The sequence below is a fragment of the Coenobita brevimanus genome, chromosome 51 (assembly GCF_032717465.1).
Source record: "Coenobita brevimanus isolate Jiangsu-jjx chromosome 51, ASM3271746v2, whole genome shotgun sequence".
Classification (NCBI taxonomy): Eukaryota; Metazoa; Arthropoda; class Malacostraca; order Decapoda; family Coenobitidae; genus Coenobita; species Coenobita brevimanus.
This window is the reverse complement of record NC_137004.1, coordinates 13,583,708-13,596,709: the sequence shown is the minus strand read 5'-3', so window position 1 is coordinate 13,596,709 and position 13,002 is coordinate 13,583,708. Positions and strand designations below refer to the sequence as shown.

The 13,002-nt window shown below is 42.7% G+C and overlaps 1 protein-coding gene across 1 annotated transcript in view; it reads right to left on the bottom strand.

Moving 5' to 3' along the window:
• Positions 1-2,005: 2,005 nt before the first annotated feature.
• LOC145400178 (neuropilin-2-like) overlaps positions 2,006-13,002 on the bottom strand; it is a 226,054-nt gene continuing 215,057 nt past the window's right edge. Inside the window, exons 7-9 of the mRNA XM_080272691.1 lie at positions 12,457-12,642; positions 2,167-2,312; positions 2,006-2,010 (exon numbers count right to left, since the gene is read on the bottom strand). Of these exons, the coding sequence (XP_080128817.1) occupies positions 2,006-2,010; positions 2,167-2,312; positions 12,457-12,642 (337 nt within the window). The remainder of the gene's footprint in view (positions 2,011-2,166; positions 2,313-12,456; positions 12,643-13,002) is intronic.

The following is a 13,002-nucleotide window of genomic DNA, read 5'->3' as shown; positions in this document are numbered from 1 at the left end:
CATACATATGCCTTGATAGCAAGTCAGATATAATGTATGTTTGACTCGAAATGTGGATTGAAGCAGTGTTTCGTGTAGATTAACTCCGCCCTCCTCTCAAACACCCCTCCTCATCCCTCCATATGGCTGACGTCAAATACACTGTTACCAACACTGAATACCCCGAGGTATATTGCCTCTAACGCAAGGGGGGTCTTTTCTTTTATGAGTGACTGTACATCATCTCGGCGGCCAAACAGCAGCTGCGATTCTAACATACCCTACACGCCCCATACACCTCAGTTGCACAGGTCAATCAAATAGGGTATAGTACTACATATATACAGAATCAACTGTATTGTACCGACGGTGTTGTATACTCGAATTCGAATGCTTATTATTATTATTATTATTATTATTATTATTATTATTATTACAATTATTATTATTATTATTATTGTTGGTGGTGGTGTTGTTGTTGTTCGAGTTGTTGTTGTAACTAACTAGTACTACTACTACTACAACTACTACTACTACTACTACTACTACTACTACTACTACTGCTACTACTACTCCTACTACTACCGCTGCTGCTGCTGCTGCTGCTACTACTACTACTACTACTACTATCATTATTGCTGTTGGAAAAAGAACACTTAGACGTTATCTGACACTAAATCGGAAGGAAAGAGGGGACAGAGGAAAGAGTGGACGGTCAAGAGGTGCTTTGAGAGGATAATGAGTGACAAGAGAAAAAACACCTCCGATGTTGCTTGCCACCAAGACGAAAGAAAAGAGGAGATGGAGGGAAGAGACGTGGGTGAGGAAGTGAATTCAGAGAGAGAGGAACAGGAGTCAGGATTAAGCCCAACATGCGCTGGCAACGTTTTAAGAAAGATGGTAAATGAATGTACAGGAGGCGTAGTGAGTTGATGAACAAGTGTTTAACTGAACAGTCGGACGGAATGGGGTATGGATATATGATGTAGATAACTGTGATATACGGGCTGTTAAAACTAATTAATTCTATGGCCATCGTACGTTTCTATACTTTAAACTTTATTTACCTCTGTATTATTACCACCGAATGCAACCCCAATAACTTTACTACAAATACTACAACCCTAATTACCAAAACTTCATGCTTTCCAAAAGATTCCATTACAATACTCTTAATCCTACTTCTGTATTATGTTAAGATTATATCAAGATTAAATGTATTATATCAACATGAATCACACTCACACACACACACACACACACACACACACACACACACACACACACACTCTCTCTCTCTCTCTCTCTAAACCTTACCGCTCTATTATGTACATTTCTTATAGTGTCCCCTCGCCACACCTAAAGCCCCTCCTTCGTACACCAAAAGCCTCCCCTGCTCAGCTACTCACACTCTGGGTTGTATTCTAGTGGACTTGGGAGGCTTTGTAGTACCCTTTCCTACGCGGTAATGTTTGCCTGTATCACCTTCATATTCTTCTATATGGTACACATGAATACATACATACGTACATATCATACGCAATAACTCCAACATGTTAAGCCAGATGATATATACTATATTTCTACTTATCGTGTATATCGAATCGTTTATAAAAGCTCCAACACGCTTGGATGTATAAGCCTTGATCAACTAATGGCGATTTTCCACGATGCTCAATCTTTGGCAGCATTCCTATTCAATCCCTTATCCCTGAGATAACACTCTATGACATCATCCCAGGTATTTTACGGTCTCTCTCTCGCAGCCCTACCCCCGACGTTCACACTTTTCACATTCCGCACCCACCATCCATCAGAAACTTAGGGGTTCCGAGTAATGCTATCAATCCAGACACTTAAGGTGAGAGTGATCAATGGTTCATGCCTGTGCGATTTTGTGTAAGCAATATACCCCATTCATCCATCATACGCAAACCATAATGAATACACCTATCAGCCGTCCTGAGTTAGATTCAAATGAATTGTTGGTGGGTGCCCTCACCTTCCTCAGAATAATAACCATTAATTAACCTAGATAATACATTACCATACAAGAGACTCTCAGTGTGGCTTATAGAGAAATAAACTAATCAACGCCAAAGGAAGAGGTACAGTATCACTGAGTCTCCTATCACCATAATAACAAATTCCTTCTCCCTTCTTGTTTCCCTCCTTCCCCGCACTTACATGAAAAGTTAGCCTTGCCGCAGAGAAAGCCGCATGAAGGCAGGTGGAGGAAGTCTGTGCAGGCGCCTCCGAACCTGGTCATGATGGGGTTGGCCGTCTCGAAGGTCACACTCTGCATCATTATCCCGCACACTTCGGGGCTCCTCCTGTGGGTGTGAGGATGGTGAAAGGACTGGAGTATAAAGGATTACAAAGGAAAGCAAAATGTAACAGACCTACAAATGCAAAAAGCACCATGTCTTTTCGAGACTGCTGTCACAAAAAAAAAAAAAAAAAAAAATCCGAACTGAAGTAAAACAACAAAGCTCTCCCCACCCACAAATCCCGCCAACCGAAGCTGACAGGAGATACTGAAGACTATGCAGCACAGAAAAAATAACAGAAGTTTTAGAGGAATGGATGAAAGGAAAACTATACTACACATTATCGTTAACTGTAAGGTAAAAATAACGTTAATTACTTCATGAAGCTACATTGTTGCTATATTTCCGGTGATTGGGATAACAGCAAATAATAATGGTCAGTTATTCTTTTACTCAACCGCGACCTAAGCTCATCAAATCGATTTTAAAATGTTATTATTGCGTCACAATCTACTACATTCCTAGGCAATTTGTTCCATATGTTTACAACCCTTATGACAGAAGAAATGGCTTTCCTTCATTTGGCTGCTGAAACTTCGGCCAAAAATTTTATAATCTTTATCTTTCGTATACGGTAATTCGATTATGAAGTAGTTATCAACTGCAGTACTACCATATTCTTTGAAAATGTTGCATACATGGATCACAGCCCCCAGTAGTCTGCAGGAAAGCAATTAGATATGGGCCTTGTACTCGGTCTTCACACACACACACACACACACCACAAACCCAGTCAGGAGACAGGACGTGTGTGCTGGGCATTCCCCAGGTCCTGTCCTCCCCACTTACTCTTTTTTAATCAGCCCATACACCACTGACCGGGCTAATGTATGGCCCTGCCTGCACTATATGTGCAGGGAATCTTTCAACGAACGAACGAACGAACGGTCTTCACACACGTGGACTTTGATGCATGGTCGTGGAGCGTGCAGACATGTTCTCGTGTGCTCTCTCCTCTAGCTTTCAGGGCTGCTTCCTCGGCATTAGATTTTTTTTTTTTTCATCCTTCTGATGACGTATAGGCTAGCTAGTTCTCATTTATCTCCCTCCTCTGTTAGTTTGGAACAATCGGTGTCTGTCTTTTTGTGCTGAGATAGCCTTTGCTTATTTGCCTCTGGAGTGTACCCTCCACTGATCGCTCTAGGGTGTGAGTTGATACAGACGCGTCCTCCCGAGTGGTTTGAGAGGGTGGGTAATCTCAGACTTAAGTGTTTATTCCCTGGTTACTTTGTCCCTTGCTCGTTTTTCTCTTTCTTAATCTCACTTCCCCCCTGAGGGGGAAGTGATTACTATGGCGGACACCCCTCCTACCTCCCCCCCCTTCAGAGGGAGGGGGCCCTGACGATCTCAAGACTGACTGCTCCCGGACTGATACGCCCCATACTCGCACTCAACTTGAAATTTCCGTTAAGAATGCGTGTTTTGTTGTTACATCCTGTCGGTTCTACTTCCTTGGCGAGTCTCAATCCTTTCATTATCAAGGAAGTGCTTGATGGCTGTGTTGGTGAAGTGAAACAAGTAAAAAACTTGCAAACAGAGACCTCCTTGTTAAGACTGTCACTACTGCTCAGGTTAAGGACTTGGTCAAGCTAAATAGGTTTTACTGCTATGATGCTGAGCCGAGGATTCCTCAATCCATGAATTCTTGCCAGGGAGTTATCACTTGCAGGGACCTCATGGCACTGGAAAGGGACGATTCCATACATGGACTTGCTCAGCAGAATGTAATCGACTCTCGTTTTATAAGCAGATTCTCGGAAAGCAAGAGGACGAAGGCTGCAACAATTAAACTTACCTTTGGCAATGCTTCACTCCTAGCCCATACCAAAGTTGGCTATGAAATTGTTAATGTCAAGCCAATATCCCTAACCCACTTCGTGGTTTATCGTGTCAATTATATGGTCACAATGATAAGACTTGTAGGGCTTCCAAACCAGTGTCTGTTGTCTCCGCAACAAGGAGAGGGCCTACAAAAGGTACCGGAGCCAACCCACCCCTGAATCACATCATCTTTACATTTCTGCCCGGAATCGTGCTAAGTCTGTTCTTTGCTATGCTAAAAATAATTTCACCCGTACTAAATGCTCTCAACTCTCCAACTCGAATTCTTCCCGCTCCTTCTGGCACCTTGCCAAAAACCTTTCTAACAACTTTACCTCATCATCCTTCCCTCCTCTTTTCTAGTCTGATGGTTCTGTAGCTATTTCTTCTACTGATAAAGCAGATCTCTTCGCACAGACTTTCTCCTCCAATTCCACCTTTGACGATTCCGGTGCTGTTCCTCCATCACTTCCCGCCTCTGACTTTCTCATGGCTGACATTAAAATTTCTTCAGATGATGTATTTTCTGCCATCACTGGCCTCAATACTAACAAGGCATATGGGCCTGATGGAGTCCCTCCTGTTGTTCTCAAGAACTGTGCTTGTGTGCTTACAACCTGCCTAGGCAAACTCTTTCGCCTTTGTCTATCAACTTGTACCTTTCCTTCTTGCTGGAAGTTTGCTCTCATTCAGCCAGTCCCAAAGAAGGGTGACCACTCTCAACCCTCCAACTATCGTCCAATTGCTTTAACGTCCTGTATTTCAAAAGTTTTCGAGTCAATTCTCAATAGAAAACTTTTAAGGCATCTTTCCTATCACAACCTTCTTTCTGATCGTCAGTACAGGTTCCGTCAGGGACGCTCCACTGGCGATCTCACCTACCTTTCAGACTCCTTGTCATCCTCCTTTCGGGACTTTGGCGAAAGCTTTGCCATTGCACTTGACATCTCAAAGGCTTTCGATCGAGTCTGGCATAAATCTTTAATTTCCAAACTGCCCTCTTACGGTTTCTATCCTTCTGTCTGTGCCTTCATCGCTAGCTTCCTTTCTGGTCGTTCTATAGCTGCTGTTGTAGATGGCCATCATTCTTCTCCTAGATCTATCAACAGTGGTGTTCCTCAGGGCTCTGTCCTATCACCAACTCTCTTCCTTTTATTCATCAATGACCTTCTAAACTGTACATCTAACCCTATCCACTCATACGCTGATGACTCCACCCTTCACCTTTCCATTCAGTTCCCACAACGCCTATCTCAGCAATTACTTCAACAAACAAGGGATGAGGCTATGGCACACCTAATGTCTGACTTGGCTCGTATCTCTGACTGGGGTAAAAATAATCTTGTTGTTTTTAATGCATCTAAGACTCAGTTCTTACACCTATGAACCCGTCAAAATCTTCCACAGGTACACCCACTAATGTTTAATAATATTCAGCTTAATCCTGCATCATCCTTGAACATGCTTGGGGTTTCATTTACTCGGGACTTATCTTGGAAAGATCATATTACATCTCTTGTAAAATCTGCTTCCAAGAGATTGGGTGTGCTAAGCCGACTCCGTTCTTTCTTTACCCCTGCACAACTGTTGACTCTATACAGGGGTTTTATCCACCCCTGTGTGGAGTACAACTCTCATGTGTGGGGAGGCTCCCCACATACAGCTCTTCTCAATAGGGTGGAGTCAAAGGCTTTTCGTCTCATTAACTCTCCTCCTCTTACTGACTCCCTTCAACCTCTGTCTCTTCACCGCACCGTTGCATCTTTATCTCTTTTCTGTCGTTACTTCAATGGTCACTGCTCCTCTGAACTGTCTGCATGCATTCCTCCACCTCTACGACGGGCACATAGCACCCGTCTAGCAGCAAACTCTCATTCCTTTTCTGTCCAACTCTCTAATGCAAGAGTTAACCGTTACTCCCAGTCCTTCATTTATGCAACAGGCCAACTCTGGAACTGTCTCCCTCTATCTGTATTTCCTTTTGCCTATGATCTCCAGTCTTTCAAACGCAGTGTGTCGAGGCATCTCGAAATGACTGGATCTTGAATTTGGCTCTCTCTTGTATTTTGTTTTTTTGGAGGGAACTCTTATTGCGGGCTCATGGCCTTTGGTTCCTTCTTCCTCGCATAAAAAGTGTGCAACACAGGTCTATGATGCTGAACATTGCATATCTGAAACTATATGTTGCTTTCACTGCAAGGGTACTCACTCCACTTCCAAGAAGGATTGTCCAAAGTGGAAGGAGGAGAAAGAGTCTGCACGGTGTAGAAAACTGAGGGCATCTCTTACTACGAGGCTAGGAACAAAGTGAAGGCATTGCATGCAACTCCCTCACCGAATATGTCCTATGTTTCGGCAGTGATGTCTTGTGCTGTGCTCTGTCGAGACACAGGCTGATCCTGCTCCTGTTCCTCATGCCACTCACTCTGCCTCTTCATCTCAGTCTCCTGTAAGCTCCAACTCTCTTACCGACATCCAAATAGCTACTGCCTACTCTCAGGCTGCTGATGCTGCTTCTCAGTCAGTACAGCAGAAACCGAAGTTTGACAAGTCAAATAAGATTAATCTGACCACCCTAACCAAACTGTCATGTCCTCATATTCTTCCTGCTCCTGCTCCAGCGAGGGAGAGAAGGGTTAGCGTTTCCTCGGGGAAGTCTGGGAGCCTTGTAATTGACGATAATATGGATGTTTCCGTCAGCAAGCACCTGGCTAGGTCCCCCGTTAGTCGCTCGCCTGTTGGCAGGCGTCATAAAAAAAAAAAATAGGACACTGGCTCCCTTAGTAAATCTCAAACCATCACATTCACTGTGTTACAGTGGAATTGTAGGACTCCTGGGATTAAATTGCACAATATAGCAATCTGGCTTTCTATACACAGGCCAGACGTTGTTTGTTTGCAGGAGACACACTTGGTGGATCATTCTGATCTTCCACAGATCAAACACTACCACTCGTATGGAAGATATGATGGTCACAGGGTTGCCACATACGTACACAAATCACACCCACAAACGGAAGTGGTTCGAAATTCTATTCTGGAAGCTGTCGCATGCAGAGTAAAATTTAATAACGTGTATCTGTCCATTTGCTCTCTCTACTGTCCACCACATGGCCCATTGATGGTGATGCATTGAATTCACCTTTTGACCACTTTCCTGGAAATATATTAATGTTAGGGACTTTAATGCGCATCACTATCGATGGGGTAGCTTGAGGCTCGATGGCCATGGGAAGCAAACAGCCGACCTAATACTACTGTACAGTCCAACCTCTGTCTTCTGAACGATGGTAGAGCGACACGTGTAGGTGATTGTACTGGTAACTTTTAGGCTATTGATTTATCTCTTGTTTCCAACGGTATACATCAAGATTTCTCGTGGGTCCCTTATGATGACTCCTTGGGAAGCGATCATTTACCTATTCGTCTTTCTTACACACGCGACATTATTTCGGACCCTCCACCCCCAAACTTTGACTATAAGAAAGCAGACTTGGGATCCTTCTCAAGGATCACCAATTTAGATATATCTGCGGAGACCACTGATGTAAAAGTCGAAAATTTTACTATTTCCATATTACACACAGCTGACACTGCTATTCCCAAGACATCTACAGTTCATGCAAAGCATAGAGCTCATTGGCGGACACCGGATTGCCGACAAGCATTAAGGAAACGCAATAGGAGTTACAGGCTTTTTGACAGCAGAATAAAAACAGGCACGCGGGGTGAGGCAAGAAGAATAATAAGGGCTAAATGTGACTCCTGGTTGTCTTCTGGGTCCACGGTGAAACGTTTTATTTCATTAAGTAACGTCTGGTCCACTATGAAAATACTGAATAATAAGCACCCTAACATCCCTGTGACCACCTTGCAGGTGAATAACAGCATCTATGATGATCCCGTGGTCGTAGCTAACACCCTTGCCAGGAGTTTTTCTCATGTAAACACAACAAAAAAACTATCGTTACGCCTTCTGCGCGATATAAAATGACACACGAATGAAGGTTTTTGATAACAGCCTCCTCCATTGGTATCCCTGCGTGTGTTTGCTGCATATTTATTATAAGCTATATCCATTGCTTCTCCCATGCATATTTCTACCTCGTCCTATTTGGCAACTCGCCCACTGTCAGGCTTACCAACCCTAGCGAGACAGCCAGGTTGTTCAGTATGAAACACATCGGACCCCCCTGTAACGATAGTTTTTTTGCTGTGTGTACTTAGCTCAGCCAATTACGATTAGCGTTTTCAACAACATAAACGCACGGCTGAGCTACAAATATTAGACTTTGCCACAGAAGACGTAGACTCCCGGTACAACCAAGAGTTTACGAGAGATGAACTGCTCCTTGCCGTAAAATCCGGTAAAGACACCAGTCCTGGTCCAGATACCATCACGTACAGTATGATCCAGCTTCTTAATCAGGACAGATTAAGCTGTTAGCACTGTACAATGAGATTTGGGCGTCCTGAACGTTCCCAAACTCATGGCACTTTGCGCACGTCATACTGATACCTAAACAGGCTAGTCATCTTATAAATCCCACTTCATTTCGTCCTATTTTGTTGATTTCTTGCCTATCTATGGTCATGGAACGAATGGTTAATAGTACGCTTCTTTTTGTTTTAGAGTCGAAGAATTTGTTAAATGATGGACAATGTGGCTGCCGTAAATACAGAAGTTCACTAGATCATTAATCTGATTAATATGGACCATTGTATTTCAGGGGCATTTGCCAATAATGAATTCATGATATTGGTGTTCTTGGCTTTTCATAAAGCCTATGACATGACGCAGTCACGCGGTATACTAAGGAAGCTCTTTGTTCCTGGTTTAAGAGGTAAATTGCCTATTTCTATTTCCAATTTTTTAAGGGACAGAATTTTCTCTCTCAAACTGCCCCGTAATATAATATCAGATATATTTATCCAAGAAAACGGGGTGCCTCAGAGAAGTGTGCTTAGTTCCATTTTGTTTAGCATTATTAACAATGATATTCGGTTATCAGCTCCCATCCCGAGGAATCTTAAGTACTCTCCCTATGCTGACGATTGTGCAATATGGCACTTTTTCAGTAATGCAAAATTTTCAGCTGGGAGGATTCAAGCAACCACTGATTCCGTCCACCAGTGGGCCTGGCAGTGGAAATTGAAATTTTCCGTCACCAAGTGTGTTGCTGTAATATTTACCACTCGTAACGTCCCTGCTTTGCACTTGACTTTGGATAATCAGGCGGTATCTTTCCAAAACTCTTTAAAGTTTTGCGGCTTCACATTTGATCGTAGGTTGATCTTTAAATTTCATGTTAATAATTTGCTTGCTCATTGTGATAAACCATTAAATAGTTCCTTAAGTACCTAGCGGGTACTACCTGGGAAGCCGTCAGAAAATTTTTATTAATGGTGTAAAAGTCCCTTGCTAGATCTAAGCTACACTATGGCTGACAGGTTTATGGATTGTTATCCGATACTACACTGAGCAGGTTGGATGTATTACAGAATAATTGCTCGTGGACGGTCTTGGAACCTTGAGGTGTACATGTGTAGCTCATATGGATGTGGAGGTGAATGTACCTTCCCTCTGTATTCGACGCAACCACCTGCTGTTGTCTTATGAGATAAGAAGATCTAGGAAAAGTGATATCGGGAATGTGACCTATACCCCCCTGAGTCGATATCACCATCTTATGCGGGAGATTCGTCGGCCACTTGCCGTTCGCCTCCACTTACTGACTCAGGAGCTAGGTGTGGGCCTCAGTGGCTGTGACAAGTTGGTGCTTAAAAATAAAAAGCCCTGGGAGCTACCCAACTCTTACGTTGATGCTACATGGCTCCCAGCACCGAAGACCAAGGCGCCGGAGGCAGAGGTCCACAACTTGTTTCGCAACATCATCATTCGTCACTTTGGGTCCCACCAAGTAAATCGATGTCTCCAAGTCGGGTGAATGTGTGGGTGCTAGTGTGTGGTCGACTGAATGTTCCCTCAGGTTATGGTTGCCGATTTATACATCTGTGTTTACCTCAGAATTTTATGCTATTAACAAAATTATAGACTATGCTCTTGACTCTACACATGGCTCATTGGTCATGTTTTCAGACTCCAAGTCTGCCTTTCTGGCAATTGCTTCTTGCACTACGGATTCTCATGAGATCCGGGGTCGCATCATTAATAAACTGCATTCATGCAGCGACAAGTCCTTCACGCTGAGTAGGGTGCCTGGTCATTGCCGTATTTATGGCAATGAACAGGCTGACTTACTTGCGAAGTCGGCTGTGAAGCCCATGGAAACTTGGGACGCTCCTTGTAATCTACGATTGAGAGTCTCCCTCGAAAATAAAATCAATAGAACTTCTGTGGCAAAGTCACTCAGTATGCCAACATCCAAGCCACTCCCTGGCAACAGGGACTCAGCCAATCGTCCCAGTCGCTTTGAATAAAGAATCTTGGCAAGAATAAGAATGAATTGCACGATGATGACCCACATGAAATCATATATTGAGAGACGATTTGCACAGCACTGTGACATATGCGGTGCAGTGTTATCTTTCGGTCATATCATCGTGCGCTGTCGGCTATTTATTCGTAAGCGTGCTTCACCTATTAATCACTGTAGCGCAGCAGACATCCCCTTCACCCTTTCCAACATCCTGGGTGATGGGAGTAGGCTATATATAATATGATTGATAAATTGATGGCTTTCTTGAGAGAGGCCGGATTGATCAGAGTGATGTGACTTTTTTATTGTATGGCTATCGTTTTTATCAACTGTAAATATGTACAGTATATATTGTATTATTTAACTGGGGTTGACAGTTGACATATTTGAAATAGTTCCTGCTTCTGACTGACCTGTTTCTGATATTGATGTCCCTTACATTAAACCAGATGCCTCGCCTTACAGTCATCAGTTGATGAGTGCAAGTGTGCAATATACAAAGGTATTGGGCACTTTCAGTCGATGGTGTCTTGCTGAACGACGTGCTTTCCCAGTTTGTAAATATGTATATGACTTCAATTTGTTTGTGTAAGTTTTCATAATCAAGGGCGACAGTTGATGCATATAGAATAGTTCTTACTCCTCTGGTTCTCTTTCATATACCGATGTCCGCTAGATTAATCCATGTACCTCGACCAACAGTCAGCAGTTGAGTGCAAGTGTGTAATGTAGAAAGGCAGTCGATGGTGTTCTCCTGGTCCAGGTATTTTTCACATTAGTGTAGGTTTAGTTATTTATATCTTTAAGCTTTAGTACAGGTAAGCGATTTGCTGTTAGGTTTATTAGTTTTAGGATATTAGATTAAGTTTCCTTTTTTTCTTATGTACTGTAATATGAAAAAAATAAAACGGTTAATAAAAATAATGAAAAAAGGCATATTATATATATATATATATATATATATATATATATATATATATATATATATATATATATATCTATATATATATATATATATATATATATATATATAATATATATATATTGTGTATGTGGGTAATTATCTATGTGTGTAAATATAAATAAATAAATAAGTATATAATATTTATTATCTCTCTCTCTCTATATGGAGCTTCTGTGGTACAGTGGTAGAGTGTGCGTTTCACACGCTGGTGAGCCTGGGTTCACCTCCCGCCAGAGTTGTAAAAACTTTGGGAAGCGTTCACCAAGCCACTTGCTACTTTGGCGGACACAAGGGGTGCTGTGGTTGAACCGGTGTCGCATACTAGTATGCTTGCACCCAATCGGCTTAAGGCGGGCCGATTACACTTGGTTCACAGACTGCACACACATCCAAAGCCACTACAATCACACTCACAAGCACTTATCACCCTACATACAGTCTCTATCAGATAGCCTAAGCCACTAGGTAGAGATACATTGGCTGTATCGTCCCTGCTTCGGTAGGGATAGGCCGGTCCTGCAGTGGACCTCAACGGCTGATGATGATATATATATATATATATATATATATATATATATATATATATATATATATATATGCCTTTAAAACCAGGGGCTTAGGCCCCAATGGTCAATAGGCAAAAAAAAAAAAAAAATCACACAAACACACACTCTCACCTATAAAATTCATAAATGCCTGTCACTATTCATGTCTTTGTTCCTGTGTTTCTCCCTGCTCCTGTCCTTATCTACCTCCGTCCCAGTCCCTCTTCTTCCTGTCCTTGCTCATGTCTGTCTGTCTCTCTCTCTTACTGCTTCTACGCCTCTCTCTCTCTCTCTTTCAAATCATTTTGCCTATACTGTATTATCCCAATGTACGCTATCCTTTCTTTTTTTAATTACTCTCCCTCTCTCTCTCTTACCTGATAAACTCATAAACACAGTCCATATGTGCGGGGTAGTTCCTGGGGTGGTATGGGGTGTTGACGGTGCCACTGGTGTCGGTGATGCGGGTGTAGCAGTGGGGAGGGGAGTTGGTGCCGGGGATGGGAGTGATGGGTGGGTTCTGAGTCTGGTACGGCCCGGTGCACGTCGTCAGCAGTTCGTATCTGGAGGAGGAAGTTGAGAATGAGCTGGGTTGTCAGGAGGAAGTCACACACCAATCATCACCAGTATCATTCCAATCTCTTTTTCCCACCCAAGGATGTGAGGCAGGTTCAAAAAGCAAGAGGAAACCTCACAGGGGGAGAATTTATCAACAGCTCGCCCAATTGAGATATAATGACGGCAGTTACAGGAACAACCAACCCCAGCATCAAGGTTGAGCCAGCACCAGCCCCGACGTATGTCTGACATACGCACATAATTAAATATATTTATTTAAAAAATAGAATCGTTTATTGTTAGGGATGGGATACAGTAATTACACATACGAATATATTGTTTCAGTATGAAAACTTCACATCAGT